The sequence below is a fragment of the Gymnogyps californianus genome, chromosome 2 (assembly GCF_018139145.2).
Source record: "Gymnogyps californianus isolate 813 chromosome 2, ASM1813914v2, whole genome shotgun sequence".
Classification (NCBI taxonomy): domain Eukaryota; kingdom Metazoa; phylum Chordata; class Aves; order Accipitriformes; family Cathartidae; genus Gymnogyps; species Gymnogyps californianus.
The window spans coordinates 127,285,917-127,307,713 of record NC_059472.1 but is presented as its reverse complement, the minus strand read 5'-3'; the positions used below and the strand labels follow the sequence as shown (position 1 = coordinate 127,307,713).

Genomic DNA, 21,797 nt, shown 5'->3' with positions numbered 1-21,797 from the left:
TTCTGTTGATCAATGTCCTGTTCACTCCAGTATGTCCTGCTTCCAAAGCAAATGCAGGCATACAAGCTCCTAATATTCTTCCTTCGAACTTTCAAGTGAAAAAGTCATTTGACCTTCAGAGAAAATGAGCTTAAAGGAAAAGAAGCATAGTTGAAACAAATCTGCTTTTAAATTGTGCTGAATAGTTATGGAATACCTCTGTCGTATTCATCTGTCTCTGCTGACTTGCTGCTAAAGGAAAACTTCATGAATGTTGTTAGATTTTTTTGTGTTTAGGCTTCTTGTCCCATCTTTAACAGAAGCACTTTTAAATCATCCTTTACATATCACACAGAGACTTGAACATACAACCATGTATTTTTATCCAAAGCCAATACACAAATACACAATTTGAATATTTTTATTTATTTTGCACAGACTTACAGCACTTAATTTCTGAGCTGAAGAGTGCTAGTCATGGTTTTGTCAAAATCTTTTCTTTCAGGTTTTACACGGATTTGCAGCAGTTCTACTCTGTTGTTGCAAATGCCCTGTGTTCCTAAACAGTCCCAAAGGCTCAAGGTTACATCTTTCTCAACAGATCATGAATTTAGCTTCAATATGTTTTCTTGTCTAAAAAAAAAATTTAAAAAACCATCCTACCAGTAATCTAGTACTGTCTCCTGATCAACCAACCTGAATAAAATAACTTAATATTCAGGCTGATGTGCTGAAAGAGTAATATGGAATTCAACATTTTCTTTATTGTTATGGAACTATCGCAATCTACACATAAACATATACCAAAATATACAGACCAATAGGTTTGTATCACTCATTGTAACTTACCTACTGTAAGTTCAAAGATAAGCAAAAGTGTGGTCTTCCAGTCCATAGATTTCTAATAAATTATTCTAAATAAAATGTCATTCTTCCTACTCTGGATTTTAAGATCTAGCTAGCTATCACTGAAGATCATAGAATTAAATGCTGAGTTTGTTATTTGTGTCACACTGAAACCTGACTGATACAAATTGCACCCTCAGTTCTTGTTTTTTGAAATATTTTATGGTGCTTTATGTGCACTAGGAATAGCAAGTGATATCAAAGATTCCAAGCTATGAAAATAAATCACAGAAGTAAATAAACTTTTATACAGAATATTTTAAGAGATGTTTTTAAAAAATTTTGCTTTGTGTAATAGGTAAATGTTAACTATCACTTAATAAATATTACTGAAGAAATTTATGAAACAGGTAATTATTGGACAAAATTATGTTGCTTGATCTTTAAATATTATGAGCAATTTTTTCAATAAATTATTTAATTATGTCCCTTAGTCTACTAGTTTGGGATTACAGGTGCATCTTTCATCATTTGATTTGAACTTCAAGCTCAAGAAAAACAGAAAATATAACTCTGATTGTATTTTTCTGAAGCTGATGTTTTATTGTTGTACTCAAAAAGTTCAGCAAAATTAGGCTTACAAACCTTATCAGAGATCTGCTGATGTTAACAGAAAGTTTACCTCTTATTCTAGCCAGCTCTGGATTGGCTTTTAGAAGTAAATTGTTTTCTTCTATGAATGTTAAAGTAAAGAAAAATATTCTGGGTTTATTTTGATGTAAATGACAGCAGAGTCTAGCCATCTTAAATTTTTCATAAAATCATTATATGCTTGGTAAGCTCCAGTGTATTCCTGTTCATAATGATATTCAAACACTCCTGCACTCAGAGAGCATCCTCTCCACCCTTTCTTTCCTTTCGGTGTTCCATATTCTGCTTCATGCTATTCACAACAATTGGAATTTAAAAAAAAAAAAAATCTTTGTATCACATAATTATATTTTAAACAATAAGAAACCCAGGAGTAAATTAATTTGATAGCTACAGATGCATTTGGAACGTATGATCTGCAGGTCTTACACTGTAACTCCATCACTAAACTGCACTGCAAGTATATGATTTTAATTCTCTTGGCAATGTGAGAATTTAGTTTTGTGTTGACAAGGGGAGCAGCATGTCAGTGCATAAATGGTAATGATACTTATTCCCTAGTTAGGCAAATAAAAATGACAGGCTAAGTCATCTGTACTGAACCAGAATGCATTTTTAAATCACATTATTTGGTAAATGAGAAAAGTCTGTTTTAATATAACAATCATTTATTGAAAGACTTTGATTAGATTTAAGTGAAAAGTGAGTAACTGAAGCAAAGTCTTAAGAGCAAATTGATCATTTAATAAACCTGAGCATTGTCTTTAAAATACTGAAATCTTCGCAGTATCAGCCATAGTATTTTATCCCTTGGGTAAACAGAGAGTAACATAGCTGAAGTTGGTGGAATTTCATGGATGTAGAACTCTTGTGACAGTTAAGGCTGAAACAGATCTATTTTTCCTCTATTTTAGTTAATTAATTCTGTCCCTCCCTTCCCCGTTCATGAATAACATATCCCTGTATGGGGATTAGGCATATCAACCTGAGTTTTCCATTAAAATAGTTCATTTTTTCTCTTTAAATTTATGAATATTTATCAAGGGATTCTGGGTTAGTTAATAGTATTTTCCCTTAATACATTCACATGAATCCACATGCACATAATTCTGAAAAATGAGAGGTATCTATCTTGGGACTACACTGCTCCTAAGCTCCCACTAGCAAGCTGTAAGATAAACATTCCTTAATAAGCAATAGGCAAAAAATAGTCTTTCCTCCCTCGATGTGAAATGTAGACAGATTCCTCCCATAAAACTTTTTTTTTTTTCCACTTCAAGATAAGGAAACACAGGCAAAAAAACTGTATGAGAACTTCATATATTATCTGGAAAGGGTCTCCATGCTAATTTAAAAAGACCGTAAAGTGCTAGAGCTGTTGACGTAAGCTGAAGATGAGAATCTAAGGCACAAAACCTTCAAAGACACTTCAGCAAGGGATGGAAATGAGCTATTAGGCTGCAAGATTTGCCAAAGATTTGAACTCAAATTAGAACATCGCTTTTTGTTGATTGATGTCCATGTCAATATACTATTCTTGAATTTATCATACATGGTAGTTGCATCTTACACGCATTGAAGAATTATAAAGTGCATTAAGGTGTAACAGGATGGTGAATCTTTGATGTGCCTGTTTCATATGGGAGAAGTATGGTGGGGCTCTGGAAGACAGCTGACAGTGCTTTTGGATGAAATCTTTTTCCCTCACAAAAAAAAAGAGAAAACAAAGGACAAACAATTCCATGTAGCCCCAGGATGTCCCTCAACTCTACTTTTAAGGATTCTCTTGCAAAAATGTATAAAAGAAATCAGTTTGAGTGTTGATAAAGGTCAACATTAGCTTATTGAGAGTTTAGAGAGATTAGCTTTTTTTAAGATATAGCTGTGTCTGTTCAGACTGCAGAGTAGTCTGAGTGGCAGTATAACATAGCACCTTTGAAATTTCTCCAAAGCTTCCATGTTTGTCACCAGTCTTTGGTCAAGTGGTTGTTTTAATGTGCTAACATCCATCTCAGAGGCAGTTATTATAAATTATTTCTTGAGGATGCAATGAGGCAAGGTGTACCTAGCCATGAGAAACCATCGTATGAAGGTGCTCTGTGGACTGTTAGACTTGATTTCATTTCAGACTAAGGGTCTAAAAACAGAAGTTGCATTCTTGTTTGCAGGCAGGTGGGACTTTGCTTTTAAATGTATGTCCAGTTGTGCCTTCCTATGAAGCTAAAGGAAGTATTATGTCAAATGGTGTAGAATTCACACTGTAATTCATGTTTTACTTTTGTGTTCTTCTACAGATAGTAACTTCATCCTTGCAAATGCTCAGGTGGCTAAGGGATTCCCTATTGTTTACTGCTCAGATGGCTTCTGTGAGCTTGCTGGATTTGCACGAACTGAAGTCATGCAGAAGAGCTGCAGCTGTAAATTTTTACTTGGTGCTGAAACAAACGAGCAGATGATTCTTCAAATTGAGAAATCGTTGGAGGAAAAGGTGGAATTCAAAGGAGAAATCATGTTCTATAAGAAGAACGGTAAGTCTGTCTTTCCTGTTTTCTTAGTCCCAAAGAATGAAACTTAGCATTAATGCATATAATATATAGTATGCATTTCTATGTAATGATTTTGTATGTCTATAATCAGACATACAAGAATAGATTTGAATAAAGACAGTTGGGTACACATTGAGACTATGTTTATATTAGTGTTACTGATTTATAGAAGTATATGACAAGTTACAAAGCTGCATAGAAGAAATTCAGGTCCTAAACTGCATTGTGAAACACTGTATTATCTGCACTCAGTATGACACTGCATTTTCTGCTTTTTCATATATTGAAGTTCTTACCCCTTATTGCTGAAACTGTAATTAAAAAATTAATACTCACCATAAGGTAGACAGTGGCTATGTAAAATTTTCAGTCCCGTCAATAAAATGCTCAGAACTTTGAATGATCCAAGTGACACATTCTCCATAACCACTATATATAAATACAATAATAATGATTTTCATAAAGTAGATAAGCACTCTAAGTAAAATTTATATTTAAGTATGCTTTGTCACATAAAAGAATTTCTGGCCATTAAGCAACACCACAGATTTCAGTAAATTTCAAGTTACACCGCCAAAGCTTTCACTTCTATGCTAGGGCATTTATAAGGACAATTTCATAGTCAAGATGAGTGAGCCATGGAAGAAAGCACCCCATGATGCACACTTAGCAGCTTGTTTCATTTATATCAGGCTCCTTCAGTGTACCTATTCTGTAAGCATTTACACTGCCATCATTCATGTGATCTCCAAGCAGGTGACACTAAGTGTGAGATACCGACAGGACTGCAACCGCGCCAGTGCTATAGGACCCTTCACGTGTGCTTAAATGATCCATGGGCTCAATGGATCCATGGGTGCCTGTTGAGTATCAGCTTCTGTTGTATTATGTGGCTAGAATTTCTAGACATATGTTTAGGCCACATGTTTTCCTCATAGATCCTACTTATGTCTTTACTAATGAAACATTTTCCACTCAAATAGTATTACTATTATATTAAATACTTTAAAAAGTTATTTTCTAAAAGTAATAACTATATATTGACAAGAAGATAGTGATTTAGAGTGTTAGGAGAAGGCAGCTTCACTTTCCCTGATTTATACAAAAGAGAGAAATGTTTCTTAGTTGGTTTGTGTTCATGACTGCTATTTTTCACAGTATGAAATTTTGAAGTTATTCTGAAGATGCTGCTAAATGCTTCTTCCTATTGTCTTTTTGGGGAGGCTTGGGTGGGGGTGTTTGTTTGTTATTGTTGTTTTTTAGCATTTATAAGAGACTCCCATAGTTCCTTGAACTCATGTTTCAGGAAGGTTATTCAAATAAAGCAGTTTCAAATTTGTAAATCTTGTCTGAATATAGGGAAAAAATGATCTTAATCTGAAAGGATTATAGCTGCTTTTCTCCAGTATTGTATAGTGATGAGTGGGCACCCTAAGAAGAGATTTCAATGTATGTAAATGAAAGAAGTAAAGCTAACATATTCATTTCACTGTCTTGGTCCTGAATGATAAATTGTGATTCCTTTGCACTCTGAAAGGGTGCTTCAAACCTATAATAGATATGATTAATGCAGGCAGAAAGAGATTGTAGGTCAATTTGCTTATCAGTGAAATATCTGAACCACAGATAAATAGATAAAGAGAAATTGTTTAGGACAAAAGAATTCCCACAATCCATCCTACTTGCATCCCTGTGTATAATTTGACTGGAAGCCATTCCAAGACATTTTCTGAGTATGAATAAATTTCCCAGACTACCTATTACATTTTTCATTTTCACGTATTTCTGTACCACTGGGAAACAGAAATGAATAGGTATTAAAATAACATGAGACTGTTCTTGAATAAAAGCAAAGTTTATCTTAAAAAATAACCTTGTTTTTTCAACAGAGCTGCAAAATGCAGACACCAAATTTGGTAAATCATCCATTTTACCTAAATATTTTGGGTTGGGGTTTTTTTTTTTTTTCAGAAGAAAAATTGATCTTCAACATTGGCAAAAAAAAGAAAAAAAATACGTCTTTGTTGCAGAAAAATGTTTTAAAAATATTTTAAGAGATAAGAACTTTGGGAGTAATGGCCCAAAAATGACTGTATGGATACATTCAGGCTTACCCGATATAGAAAATAATTGTCACTTGGGGTAGTGCCCAGTGTAATGCCAGGAACATAGGTCAGTGGGAGATGAGTAACTAGCAAAGTCCAGCTGTCATAGGGTTACATTTCAGTGTCCTGTTAGGACTTTAGGGTGTCAGAGTGAAACTAGGTATCTGGCTTTAGTCCACTATTCAGAGGTACAGCCTTGCTCTGTAGGCCCAGCTACAAGACCAAACGAACACTTTCGGGGATAACTTCAGGGATAGAAGTTCAGCTTCAGGGATAATTCTGAGCTCACAGAACAGACTGATGTCCCTCAGCATACTTCTTAAAAGCTTAATAATGAGTACAACATTATGATAAGAAATGACTATGAGGGAAATGGACGCATGAACGCAATAACTTATTCTTGGTTTCTTCTTCTGGATTTGATCTAAAATGTAGAAGCTTTAATTTGTAATTAATCTTTTTTTTTTTTTTTCCATGAGTGTGTCAGCTTTTGGGAAAGAAATTCAAGCTTCCAAAACCGAATATGGGTTGATGTCTGAATTGCCACATTTTTCATTATTTTGAATTTGATTTAAACTCAGTTTAAAACTGATTTAGTTTTTATCATTAAATTAGATTGTTCATTTTAAACAAGTAGTGACTCAAGCTTGGGACTTAAAGCTCTTACTAGTTTTGATCTGAATTTAGTAAGCTTGAATATGGGTCTTTCACAGTTATTTAACCATCATTTAAGAATTCACATAGCACTTCTGTTCAGTAATTGTTAGTTAAAGGAATTATTGTTATAACTAAAGCAGCTCCAGCAACCCACGTGCAATTTCATGGAAGTTCCAGATTGCTCCGAGCTGACACTGCAGCAAGTAAGAGTGGCATGCAAGGAGTTGTGTAGGGAGCTCAGTAAGATGGATTACCTGTCTGTGGGATGAAATGCAGGATTTCATTGTCTTTGTCATTTGCGTTTGGATCTTAACAGAAGGATGATCTTCAGCAGTTGTACTCTGACCAAACTAGAAAACAATCCTCCTGGAATGACTAGAAGTGGATAGGAACTTTCCTCTATGTGTGTTCTCCTTTTGGCATTTTAACAAATCCTTAGAATAGGATAAACCAGCTGTACCTTCTCATCCAGGATATTTTCTGCCATGTTAGCACAGAACAGTATTAGAACTGTGGCAGCAGCAACAGCAGCTTCAGAGAGAGATGTCTTTTGAAAATCCCACTCAAAATACACTTTTCATCATAGTTTCAGTATTTACTTTGGTTCCTCAGTCAGTTTCTAACTTTTTATTCATCAGAGCTATATTGGTTTTTTGAAGACAAACAGAAAAGGAAACTATTAAAGGATAAGGAATTTTATGATTGTTGCCTTCTTCAGAAAGTTTTAAAATTATATGGCTTAGGAGCTGATTTTTTAAATGATTTTTTTCTCTTACTATTTCTACACTTTCTTCAAAACATCTGCAACAAATTAAGTTGTCAATTATGATAATGGAAATGCAAAGTAACCTTTTTGAATTCAAGTCAGTTGTGAGAAAAGAACTCACTCCTTGGATCTCTTTTTTAGAGTAATCTAAAAGCAGATGGACGCTAAACTGAGGCACTACATTTAGACAAACCCTTCTTTTTCTCCCTGCCAGACCACTGCAGAAATTTGTCAACAGCAAGTACATGTAGTTAAATGAGGTCTTCACAATCTCCCAAACTGACATACAAATAAGCAGCAGCATGGATTTTTTCCTTTTCTGTTACAGCCTAAGATGATGCTACAATAAGCCCTATAATCATTGACTTAGTCCAGTCTAAGCTCTCTATCTTCAGCTGCTGAGGTCATACCTTGGTTCCCCTATGACCCCATCAGACCCACATCTTATGTCTCAAAAATCAGTTTGTAGTATTTAAAAAGAGGTCTGTTCTTACATACGCCCTCTTAAGACCTGCAGTAGTCCTACAACCTTCCTTCATTGAAAGGAAATTGGCCTCTTTCTGTGCATGTCTAACTTGTGTGAAACACTATGTAATCAGCGATGGCCACTTCTGACTTATGGATGTTTGAGAGGCTTCACTGTGGTGTCTGTTGTATCTGTGCATCCCAGTGACAGGGCTGTTTGTGCAGGCTTTTGTGGGCAATTAAAAACCCCTGCTGTAAGAGGACCGGACCAAGTGGGTGTTGCTGGGACCACCATTACAAGTTGCCTTAGGACTTGGCTGCAAGCAGAGTTTGCTTCATCTGTGATAGACCACGGGGACTCAAGGGACACTTTGTCATCTTCTACATGTAAACTGATTTAAACACTTTCTGAGGTATGTCTTAGGCATGTGCCTTCTAGTTCTTGGCCCCTAAAGATTTGGTAAGTAACTTGTAAGGTCAGGAAGCCATGATATAGTTATTTTCTTATTTTTTTTTAATTTTAAGAGTCAGTATGATTAAATCAAGGTATTTTGGCTCTTCTCATCAGTGTAGGAGAATACGTGTTTTAATAACTTTGTATCCTTATCTGGAAGGTCAGGACCAAGGTATTATTTCAGATGAGCAGAATATGAGTGGAGTAAGGGTGAAAGTCAGAGCCTCTTACTAGGTTGCTGGATATCATCAGGCAAAAGGCCATTTGAAGTCTAGGTGTAACAGTGTTCTCAAATGAGCAACAACGACAGCCACAGGCAAACGAAATAAGCCTCAAGCTATGAGACATCATCTATAACCTCTGCCATGGTTACAGTTGAACAATGTGGCTACAGGATAACAAAGGTTCCATTACATTATTTGCAGTTAATGCATGACTTGTTTTAAGCAAACAAACAAAGCTTTTTTTTAGATGATGAGTTTAATGTTATTTAAAATTGTAGAAGATTTAATTAATTGTAAAGAAATTTAAGGAAAATTGATTTCCTTTAAAATGAAAGAAAATTAGGTTTTCTTAAAACTTCTCTACGAAAAGTATTTTGCTTTTTGCAGAAATGGTATCCCTTTTTTCCAACAAGAAGTTTAAAAACCTACTTTTAATGGTTGTCTGAAAATATCCTGTAGCATTTTGAAACATGGGAGTTTTATGGTACTTTTTTAATATGAACTGACTCCCTGCTTTAACAATGTCCTGAAATCCACCATGTCTTTGGGAAGTGTTAAGCCCAGCAGCTAGAGAAGAGGCGTTTATTACAATTTTCTAATTGGAAAAAAAAAAAAAAAAAAATTCCATACAGAGACACCAATTTTCTAGTGACATCTAATTACTAATGTAGAGGAAGTCCCTTGACAAGTTGCTTGGCAGGATGGTTCATAGGAACGTGGCCTCACTGCTGCTCCACTGCTGTTCTGCCTTAAAAACGTGGCCTAAAAATAAGAAAGCTAAAAAGCTTCTGTGGTTGGTTTGCTCCCATTATCTAAATTATAGTACAAAATACAGGAGGAGGGGAATAAAACGAGCAAGCAACACTGAAAAATTAATCTGATGGTAATATCTAATTGCAATTACATGAGCCATAAACAATAATTTATATCTTTATAAAAGCATCGTCTTTCTTTCCTTTTTCTTTTTTCCTTTTTCCTTTTTCTTTTTTCCTTTCTCTTTTCTCTTTTTTCTTTTTTTGTTTTTTGCTTTCTTCCCCCCTTCCATATGGCTCAGCAGGCATTAGGAAGTTTCACTGATCTTGTGGAAGTCTTTCTCTTAAAAAGCAGTGTAGTTGTGGATGTAGACAGAAGGCATGTCCTTATTTTCCTGTTTCGCAGAAGAGGGAATTTTTCGGCTCCTTTTCCCTCCAAACACTTCATTTGATTGCCCTATGGCCTCTGATGAAAGGTAATGTGTAGCCTTGATGTTTTAGAGACAGTCCCAGCTTCTGAGTAGAAGAGGAAGACGGGGCAGACTTCTGCTCCTCAGGAGAGCCCTGGCTTAAACTCTGCAGAGCCTAGGGTGAAGTGGTCAGCGAAAGCCTGTGAGGAGGCAAAACAAGGGGATGAACTTCAGCTACAAGGGGAAAAAAAAAAAAAAAAAGCAGTAAAATCCCCTGTGTACAATGTGATCTAAAACATCTGAGATCTTTTGCTGTAATTTAATGAGACTTCAACAAGACTGCTGCTTACTAACTGACAGCGCTGATACTTTGTTCTGATGGCACTCACGGTGACATTGGCTAATAGCTTCTTTCAATAGCAATGTGATTTATTAAAAGCATAATTCACTGAGAAAAGATTTGTTCTCCTAGAAGCACATTGATAAGTAAATAAATCCATATGAGAGTTTCCTGCTGCTTACTGCATTGTTACAAAGTGACGGGCCTTCATTGCTTACAGACGCTTACAGATTAGTGTTTCCACACAGGCACCCTGGGCTTCTAGCTGCACTTAATATGAATGGCTGTTAGTAGTGCTGTATGCATTTTCTTATTTTTCTAAGATATATTTAATTATGCTACTTTTTACACATCTATTTTTAGGAAGAGAAGTAGGTATTTATTTTGCAGTGGGATGTTTGTACTACATCAGACCGGTCACTCTTCAAATTTTCTAACAATTTTATGGCCACATTGAGGCTGCTGATAAACTACCTTTTATTTTTAAGAGTTTTAAATCAAGCTTTAGCTAAAAGCTGACTTGTGTCCCCGTGCTTCACCATGAGTTAGGCTGTTCTTTGGTTAAAGAAAGATCGAAGTACCATTTCTCCTGACGACTACCTGCCTCCCTTCTGCTGACATTTCCTTATTTTGTTCATGATCCCCAAATCCGCATACTGGATCATGGTGCAGACTAATTGCCACCTCCTGTGCTGACAATTGCAATGAATTCTTGCATTAGCTCCATAGTTTTTTGGAAAAGCAGCAGGAGGCTCATGTTAGCACTGTCTATTGAATCCTCTCACTGGTTTGGCTAGGGAATTGCAACAGCAGTCTGATTTTATAGAGCAGTTAAGTAATTAAAAGGTTAAAACCTACTACTTTCCAACTGGCGGGGTTACTATAATTCTTTTCAGTGGGCAGGGTCAGAGTCTGTTTACAGCATGTGCTCACATGGATTCAAGCAGTGAACTGGGAAGATTAATCCTCTCTACAGTGTTATGTAATTCCTCAGTGTGTGTTTCAAAACCCTTCTGTACAAAAAACATAAACCTGACAGGATGGAGGTATCAATCCAGATCCATGACTCAACCCCTTCTCAGGTCCCAGCTTTAGCCCCTTCCTTCCGGAAAGGTGCCAGTGGGCAGTCAAGTGCAGGTTAAAGTTCTTGAATCATGGGCTCAACAGAAAATCCTCAAACTTGCTGAAAACTGCTGATTAATATTAACAGATAAAACTAAAACAATAGACAGGAACTACGGAGTCACTGATATTCTTGTTAAGCAAAAAACTTCCCTGACCTAACCTTGTGGAAAAAGTAGTGGAAAATAAATGATCAATTTCTAAAATGGAGCTTTGCAATGTAAGTGAACAACTAACCAGCAGAATCCCCTCTTTCTCCATGTAATGCTTGTTGAAAGCTGTATGAATAAGCATGAGGCTGTGAGCAGCACCTCTCCCAGAACTGGGAGACCTCCCATTCTGCAGACTCCAGACCTTCTGTTTCTAGGGGCTGCCACTACCAGAAACACCAGAATCAGGGTCACAAAAATATCTTGCATGAAGGTATTTTTGTTTATATTGTTATCACTTGTTATTTGAAACTGAAGAAGTGGAAATTTTTCTTTATAAGTGTAGTGGTCTGTTTTAGTATTGCTGTGGTTTTGCTTACAGGAAATTTCACATCATCTTTGAAGCTTCTTTTTAAGGGAATAAAATAATGAGCTTAAGAGCACAATAACGTCATTTGAAAACATGGCTGTGTTTCGATGGATATGGGCTACAGCTCTTCCTGATGTCAAAATGTCAAAAATCAGACACAATTTCAAAAAGATTAGGTAGCTTATAAGGAGAAAGTGAGAGAAATGAAAAAACTTGTGTATAAATACAGGTTTTTTCATATATATGTGTATATATGTAAATATATATGCATACATACATACATACATGTATATGAGAGATCATCCTGGCTTAAGAAAATTTCTTGCTTTTTTTTCCAAAGGATAAAAGTACATCCCTCAGTAGACTGAGAAATCATATTTACTGCTGTGATTACATCTACATGTTGGATTAGAAGCTCTGAAAATCCAAAAGGAATAAGGACCATAGGTTGTAAACAGTTTTAACAATAGATTTCAAAAATACAGTAATCAAGGGAAAGCAAACTTTGCTCACTTTGGGATTGTTCAACTCAAAGCAATGAAAAAAGCAGAATTCAACTTAAGTAAAGACTAGACTGCTCAGGAAGGATTAAGCCTGACTACTTCGGAAAGAGTCCATACAAAGATATTGAAGAAACAGGGTTTTTTTTTTGTTGTTGTTGGTTTGTTTTGTTGGTTTTTTCCCCACTTTAACTATAGATATTGGATACTTATTTATCTAAATAGACTGTCTCCATTAGTACTTTCCCCGGAGTTAGCTGACAAATGCTGAATGCCTTGTACTATTATGACCGTGACAGAGTAATGATAGTTGGAGGTGGAGGAAAAGTAAGTTGCAGACTGATAATATTTATGAATCTGCCCTGAAGCTTTTTGCGTTTAAACAGAATGCATTTCATTGACTTAACTAAGTTTTTAGATAATCCTGCGTATTTGGCTAATTGTTATAAATGTAACCTGGTAAATGTATTACATCAGGGAAGTATTTATCTCCTTAAATGCAGTTTTCTTTTCTAATCTGGATGGAGATAGGAAGGAAATTAGAGCAGACAAAAAGTAACTAGTACACATAAGGATAATGTACGTCACATGGCTTTAAGAGGTATTGCTTAGCTTCTCTGCTTTTGCTCAATGAAAACTCAAATGTAACTAGAGGATTTTGAAACGGAGTTTCATTAAGTAGGAAAGATAGTGGAGTTATAAAAGGAGAGACAGGAAAGCTGAGTAAACAAAGCTGAAATGTAGATGTGCTGGAGCTCATAAATTAGTTTGTATAAAATGTACACTGTAGACTGTACTAGCTGTTGCATACAAAAAATATAAAGAACACTAAGGTTGGAAAAGTCACACACTCACACTAGAAGCTGCCATAATAGAGGCAGTCTGTGTCCGCATAGTAATAAATGGAGACTTTGAGGTGGTGAGGTAAGCCTCTCTCTGCTTAACCCTGGCAGTTTGCAGGAGAGGCAAGGATAGGAGATTGCTATGCTGAAAAGTGTCTGCTCTTAGAACATCCTTTCCCTCTCTCCCTCTCTCCATCATGGCAGTGATGGCAGAAGAAGTTAGACATGCTGGGCAACATGACATATGAGTCACTGAGTTACCTGGCAGTAGAGGGAACAGAGTGTAGGTTGAAGTTGAGCACAGAAAAGGAGGGTGGAAACACATGGAGGGAGGATTTGCACATTCTCTGATGAGATGTGATAGATTTGAATAATTTCACATGGTACTCCATAGCCTATATAGAGGGATGCAGAGATGTTTTTAATGGAAGTTTCTAAATCAGCTCCACAGGATTAACACTTACCTACTTATTCATACTGAAATGCAGTTTTTACTTTGCTATTAAGGTATCTAACGTATCACCTTTCCTCTGCCAAGTTCTTGGGATACCACTGTATTCTGGCTTAAGATATTTTGGAATCGATTTATGTTGACTGTTAAAACTTGTAGGGAGGGTTACTTGCAGGATACAAGCATGATCTGTTGGCCATACAGAACTTGGGGAAACAAGTTCTTGAGCCTTCTTTACTGCTGCTATGAAAGTGTTAGCACAACCATCAGTGACCATGTAAGTCAGTTACCTGATAGCCCATATGTGTTCTTGTTAGTTTTCTTGCAATATTGTCAGACCAAAGACTGTCACTAGGGTATAGCACACAGACTGTCATCTACAGTAGCAGAATTCAAGCAAAAAAATTATAGATTTTATTAATACATACATGTGATTTCTTCAGAGATGATGGAGAAGAATGAGGTGCTTATTTGCTTAAAGCAGCAAAACCTTGCATTAGCTGGGTTAATTGATCATTGTCAAAGTTGTGATATTTACAAGAGAGAAAGTACTCTAATTATAGAACAAAAATTTTTCTTTCAGCTCCATTCCCTTTCTGTTTAATTCAGTTGCAATTTTTTTAAAGCATGGTTTTCTTCTTTGCACTTTGCTCTCCTCAACAAAATGTTGACATCTTGTCAAAACCACAGAACATTCAAAATGAAATTTTATCAGTGACGCTGAGAATCTTTGGATAAGCTAATGAAAGAGAGAGTTTGGTTTCCCCAGGCAAAGTCTTTGGCATCCTGGTCTGTCAGTCTTGGAGTCTGTGGTGGAAAAGTGGAAATGATCAGGCAATATCATGTATCCAGCAGCAGGTTTATTTTGCTAACAATTAGTAACTCTGTCAATGAGACTGTGTTGTAATGCTGAAGAATTAGCATCAACCTCTTTGACAAGTTATTACAGCTATCTATATGAAAATATTTTTATCTTTTACATAACAAATCCCTGGAAATAGGGTGGTGGTTTTTTGGTTTGGGGTTTGTTTTTCTTTTTTTTCTTTTTTAAGGTTTGATTTGCATCTGCTTAAAAGAACATGTAGTTTACTAAGTCAAGTACTGATACCTAAAGAAACATGCCAGATTTATGATGTCTTGTGCAACCTAATTCTGCCCTCTTATGCATGTATATCATGATAATTATTCCTTGACGAGTGATTGTTTTGTGCCACAAGACTTGTATATCTAATATGCAAAACATTTAAACTTTCTGTTTTTCTTCAGGTACTTGTTTTCTTAGACTATGAAACATAACATTTGGTTAGTCTGGTATGTTATGTGCAGATGCAGAGCTTCATGCAAGAGCTCTGCATCTTAATCTCTCTTCCTCTTACTACAGAGAGGTGGCGATAAATCACAGGAATTTGTTCATTTGTTATTTCCTGCCCTTGAGTGATGGAAGGGCCAATATAAGCTGGCTCGGTGTCTGCCTGGAGAGTGGTGTGGCAAGCAAAGTCCTGAGGAAGTGAAGCTCTGGAAGTGGATACAACCACTGATGGTTGACACATGCCAAAAAAAGGAAGCCTTAAGCTTGTCTGCCTGGACAAAACTACTTCCAGGCTGTCAAGAGCAGAAGGAGAACATAGCTTTGCATCAGTATTACTGGTTCTAAGTAATTCATAGGAATACGTGTGGCTAAGAAGATACTTACTGCAGAAAAGCTCAATTAAATTTTTTATGAGATGCATGCACAATTTAATTACTTTATTAAAGAATTAAATAAGCTAGTTATCAATAATCCCATTCCATTTCTATGTTATGATACCTCTGCAATACCCAAATATCCACCAAAGATTTCCATTCCGAGTATTTCATTGGGCTTTGTCTAGGGTGGGCACGATTAAAGATTGAGTATTATTGTACAGTGAGTACACATAGCTCATCAATAGGGCTAATAGTCTGAATCTGTTCCTTGGTTTAAGCAGGCCTTATTTTCTAGTGAAAGGAATGCTTGGCTCTGAAGGCTATTGGCATTCTGATGGCAGGGTTTTGTATAAAATCTCCCTTTTAAATTTCTTAGTCTGTTGACCTTTGTTTTGATTTCAGTCTGAGGACAGACTTCTAGCTGTCGGAGCGAGGAAAGGTAGAAAGGGTGGTTGAGAGAGTGACCATAAAGCACTCTCTTTTTTATGTATATATAAAAGGTGGACTATAGCCAAATTGCTTTGTGATATGATTATGCTTCATTTGGTCTCTTTTCTCCTTCCCTGTGATGCGCTTATATAAGCCTTGAGGATATTAAAATATATTTTGAACCTTCAGTTCATAATGCAAGAGAAAGATTAGACTCTTTCTCCAGTGTGGTGGCTTGGAGCAATAAAGAGAGCCTGTACATAAATAAACCTCCAAAAGAAATTTCTTTGATAGACGACTCTTGACAATACAGAAGACCTTTGTATGCACCATCTGAAGCAGGGAAGGAATTTCTGTCTCACAGATGAGTGGACTCAAAAGAACTGTAACAAAATAGGGCACTACTTTTTTTGATGAGTAGAAAGTTCTTCTTTTGGCTTATAGAATTATGTGATGCTAGCTTTCAGTAAAAGCTATGTAATGGATTGCATTGGATCAGTATATTTTTCCAAGAATGCTCCTCAATAGTGAAAGATAGCACATTTCTGTTCTTGACAGAGTGCAAGCACATATTGACCTAGTCCTGACCTAAACTGGATCATCTCCTCTAGTCCTGAAGAGTACTTCATATTCATTTGCTCCTTTCAGAGTAAAGGCAGAAAAACAAAAAACCAAACCAACAAGCTCAGCTTAGGACTTCTGAAGGCTGACTGTATAAGTAATGCCAAGACTGGCAGCTCCACCATGCAGGGCACTAGTCTGGAACTCTTCAGGAGAGAAGTAGCCTGTGCATGTATTGGATATATGTTTTCTTTAGTGGTGCATACCATTTTTTATGCATGTTTGCTTTGCTTAGTCAAAATATTTTCAGACATTTACAGAGGAGGAGGAGGAGAAGGAGGACAGATAATGAGAGAAAATATGATTGAAGAGAAACAGCAAATGACATTAAATGGTGATAGGATGTGGAACGATTTCAGTGACCAGTGTTCACCTGCAAAGAATTCAAATGCACTTTGATCATACAAAAGAGCAAATGCATTAAAACATGAAACATTAAATGGATTTGTCTCTATTTCTAATGATGAACCATGTTACAATAACTTCCTTAAACCTACAAATCTATCATTTCAGATAATATTACCAGATGTGCTTCTTAGCGTAACTGAGTTAGGTTTGTTTGAACATGGCTAATGTCTACAACTTTCTTCCAGGAGCAGCCTTAATGACTAATTTGTGTGTGTGTGTGTAGAAAAGACATGAAACAATTGAAGAGAGTAAGTTATGTTTCTACTTCTGGAGGAGATTAAAACAGCTGTTTAAAAGACCATTGAGGCTATTTGTGTTGTTTAGAAGCAGTTGAGGGTGACTTTTTGTCCAACTGAAACTACTGCTAGAATGCAGCCAGGCAGAATGTAATTTTACAAGTAAGAATTTGGCCAGTTTAAGAGTTATAATGATATTCTGTAGAGATCTGTGATCTTATTTTTAAGCGGGAAAGTAAAATTGCTTAATGCTTCTTCTCTTTGAATGCATCACTTCAGATTGATAGTGGTGGCTCTCTATAACATTTCTGACAGTAACACCACTGAGCAGTTTTTCCCAGAAGTTTTGGTAAAAGAGTCAAATCTGTACAAAAATTGAATTAAGAATGGAAAATTAAAATGGAAGAAGGAACACTAGAAATATCTTGCTTCTGACATCAGTTCTACCTTCTTTTAAAAGGGCTTCTTTTCTTGCTCTGTCTTCAATGTCAAAATGAGAATATTTAAACCCGATATAAAGCCAGTCTGCTTCTTCCTATGATTTTTCTCTCCTTCTCCAGTCTTCTTTCCTCCTGTTCCCAGTTCTCCCTGTCCCTTTTTTAAATACCTTAAGTGGAAGTGTTACTTGATGACTGAACTAGTAATGTTACTCTCAAAGCAGCCTGTCTGCCTCTTGGAAAGTTTGACCAGGATGGAGAGGACCAGATGAATTTCATATGAGGCATACTTTTGTACCTTCAGCTGTGGTGGTCCTTCGAAAGGGAAGCTGCTGTTTCACCTCCCATGCTTGCCTGCAGCCTTCAATAGGCAGTCAGGGAACTTCCAGTTGAAAATTTAAATTAGAAAGCTGAATTCTGATCTTGGTGTTTCCAGTTCATTTTCAAAACTGCAGAGTTCCGAAGACAGTGAATAGAGTGGGAAGTGACGAATCTGCTTGCTCTTCCTAAGGACCCCTCCAAAGCTCAGCTGATCATTTGGCAGTAGTCAGTTGTGGCAGCAGTGGTCCAGGGAACTATTCCTGTTTCTTTTTATGAATGAAAGTAGACTTATGCTTGTAAATGAATGCCAAAAATAGTATGTTGGGAAGGAACATGATTGTGGAAGTGTAAAGACATGTCCAAAAAAGAAATTTAAAAATAATAAAGTAATTCTTTAGCAGTACTTATATATCTTATAAATAATATTAGTAGGCTGATGGTGGGTGGAGGTAGTTAGTGTTGATACCCCAAAACTGAAAAAGACAAAAGCCTGGCACTGGGCTGAATTATCCCAGAATAGATGGGATTGCGATCTAGGATGTTTGCTGAGATCTCTGTTATACTTCCAGTGCATTACCAGAACCTAGGCATTCATTATCTTCTGTTCTGAGTGGTCTGCATTAACAGCAAACTTATGAATTATGTTGTTGAATTGAACAACATACCTTACAAGCAGGACATGTGACACAATCAGTGACAACAGTGACAATTTATTTTAAGCCGTATAATTATGTAGCAGGTGTGGGCAGAGAAAGGTTGACGTGAATTAAAAATATTGCCAAACTTAGCGTTGTCTAACTTAAGTCTTAGCAAGGTGAACATTATAGACAGTAAGAAAGATAGCTGATATTAATTTTACAGATGATGTGTGGTATTATAAATCTCACCATCTGTAAGATGCAAGCAGTTAATTCTATTTCTATTCTAAGTCTGATGTCTGATTAGTTTAAATATCTTTGAATTAGTAGAATGATGCTCTGACTATCAGGTCTTCTGTCAAGAGGTTTTAATGAGTATCAAGTCAGATGATTAAGGTAGAATGATTCTATAGTAAACATAGAAGCTTCAGATGTCAAGTTAACAAAGTGAAAGCTATTCCAGTAAAATAAGCAGCATCAGTTGAGAGTTCAAAGGAAAGCATGGTTTCAGAGGAGTAAGCAGCTTCATTAAACTCTATTAATGATCCCTGTAGATAAATTTTGCATTTAAATTAATGCCTTGCTTCTAGAGAAAGCAGTATTACTGAGCTTCAACCAATGATGCAAAGAGATTTACATGAGCTGAACATCTGTGATTCCCTGACTACTGACCTCCTAAATAAGATTTTTTTTTTTTAGAATTACATTAGTTGTAGATTTAGTAGTTCACTTTTTTTTTTTTTCCTCCTCTCTCTGCTAAAAGACAGCTGTTTGAATTAAATTAATTCTTTATCCTTGCAGGGTCTTCATTCTGGTGCCTACTGGATATTGTTCCTATAAAGAATGAAAAAGGAGATGTAGTACTCTTTCTGGCCTCTTTCAAAGATATAACAGACACAAAAGCGAAGATTGCTGCAGAAGACAAAAAGGAAGGTTCGTGTGAATTGCAACATTAATAAGAACCAACATTGATAAGTTTTTGAGAGTTGCACCTACATGAGCTCGCTCTCTCTCATATACACTTTTCAACATAGAGACCTCCTAGGTTTCCAAAGAAGAAATTAATATTTGACAAGGAAGGATAAATAATCTGTTGAAGATCTTATTTGTAATTTTTTTTATTTACATACAACTCCACATTCTGTAAACATGGAATCCAGGGGACAGAGTACTTTGTCCTCAGAATTAAATTTGTTTTAATGTACCATGATCTAGTTTATTTACTTTATGGATTTTCAGAGGTACGTTTTGGAAAAGCTAGACCTTTTCAAACATTCTTTCTACAAATCTGATTTTAGCATGGCTAAGAGATGAATGAATGCATTTTTTCATGTTTTTCCATGAGCAGAACATACAACTTTAGAAATTATTTTGCCTATTGAGAAGCATGACTACTCTTGTGTCATCTAATTTTCATTACATTATATAAAATTATAAGATTTATTACGTCTTGAGGAATATCCAATAGTATAAGAAATATGTTCTCACATTTATTTGCCTTCTGAAAGGAAGCAATGCAAGGATCCTCTCATGAATTTGGAAAAAGATTGTGTTATGCTAATGAATCACAGCTGCCATAAAATGATTTTGACTGTATAGTGTAGTCAAGTTTTGCTAAATTCTGCTAACACAAAGCAAAGACAGTGTGGGGGGATGGAGGTTATGCAGTCAGCATTGACCTGTGTTGTGTATAAAAGGCAGTGAACTTATTCCAGGTTTACATTTTGTGAAGATATAGGCAAGACCTTAGGTTTGCAATTTTTCAGTGTCAAATGAGTTCTCTAGAAAAAGTTTATCTGTAGACAGAAAGAGTAACTTTCAGAATTCTGTAAAATTTCATTACTGTTGAATTTTCCAATCTGGTACTACGCTAGGATTTATTTACATTTTTCACCCTGTGATGGCCATTTGATCTCTGCGTATCTCAGAAACAATGTAGATATGACCTTAGGACTCTTTTTCTCCTTATGGGTTTCTGAAGTAGGGGAACAATTAATATTCAACTTTTTCTGATTTTAAATATTAGCTTTTCAATATAATAGTTATATTTCAGTTACAGAGAACTGTAATTCAGCATTATTTTACAACATTTTAGTACTTTAAAACAGAAAATATTATGCTTCCCTGTGCGGCTGAATATTCATAAATCAACATTTATGCTAACAATGTCTGCCTCGTCTGTACATTTGGACAAATAATTTCACCTTTGTCTTACTTTTCAAGCCCTGAATAATGGAGGGGCTTTTTTTGCATCCTTCACTTTTTGCACCGAACATATTTGAGAATTTCTGAGCTGGAAGACTGAAGAAAGGCTTTGAAGTAGTACACAAGTACGTTTTGCAGCTTTTCCTTACATCCAATTTCAACCAATTACTTCACCTGAAGTAAAATAGTTAAAATATAAACCCTATTTTATCTAGTTTCTCCTTAAGCCTCAGAAAACCTTACTCTTATGAAAGTTTTTGGAAAGTAATTTATTAAAACATGATATGTGGGGCCATGTAGAAGAGAGATTGTCAGAACATCTGTGCTCTAAAGGCTAATGATTTACCTTATGAGAGATGCAAATTTTCAGGATACACTCAGTGAGAAATCACATTTTGTATGCCAGTGATGACTTCAAATAAGTATATCACTGATTACTTGTAAAATGACAGCTATTGTTTATCTGATAAACATTTTATAGCTGTATGTTTATTTTAGGATGGGTTAAAATGAGCTTCAGTTTTTGATGTGGGTTCATGTCAAATTGTAAATCTAAGCAGATTTTAACTCATGTTTGCTGTTGCACATTTAAAAATTAATACTCCTCCTACTGTGTACTGACAGAGGAATGCACTTATGCAGAGCTACGTTACACCAGCAAATGCCCATTCAATTGCTATAAGCTCACTTATATTGACGTTTGGCTGTCTTTCACAATGTACCTTTTAGAGCACAATCCTGAAACTTGATTGTTTGTTCCCTTTATGCTCATTTTAAAACTATGGCAATTATTTTATGCTATGGTGATACTTGTTTGTATCATGGCAACAGAAAGTAGCACTTAGTGTAGGGCTTTGCCAAATACACTGTTTTCTATAATACAGTGAAATAAGAAACAGAATTTAACCATTTATTCAAAATATTTACAAACAATTCCAGCATTTTAATTTTATGTAAATCTACCAGGTTATATAAAAATAAATTTAACGGTATGTTAGCTCTTTGAGTAACATTCAAATTCTTCCCATGCAGAGTGATTCAGTAGTCCTCCAGTGGTGAACATCATCTCAACATTGTCAGAAAAGAATTCCCAATACAATCTATGCAACTGATTCAGTATCCGAAACTTCAGAATGTTTAACTTCTAGAAGTAATTGGTTCTTCTTTACTTAGACCACAACAACTAT

General features: G+C 35.8%; 1 protein-coding gene across 1 annotated transcript in view; it reads left to right on the top strand.

Annotated features, from left to right (window-relative positions):
- KCNH8 (potassium voltage-gated channel subfamily H member 8) overlaps positions 1 to 21,797 on the top strand; it is a 229,748-nt gene that overhangs the window by 90,237 nt on the left and 117,714 nt on the right. Inside the window, exons 3-4 of the mRNA XM_050891094.1 lie at positions 3,771 to 4,004; positions 19,207 to 19,338. Coding sequence (XP_050747051.1) covers positions 3,771 to 4,004; positions 19,207 to 19,338 — 366 coding nt within the window. The remainder of the gene's footprint in view (positions 1 to 3,770; positions 4,005 to 19,206; positions 19,339 to 21,797) is intronic.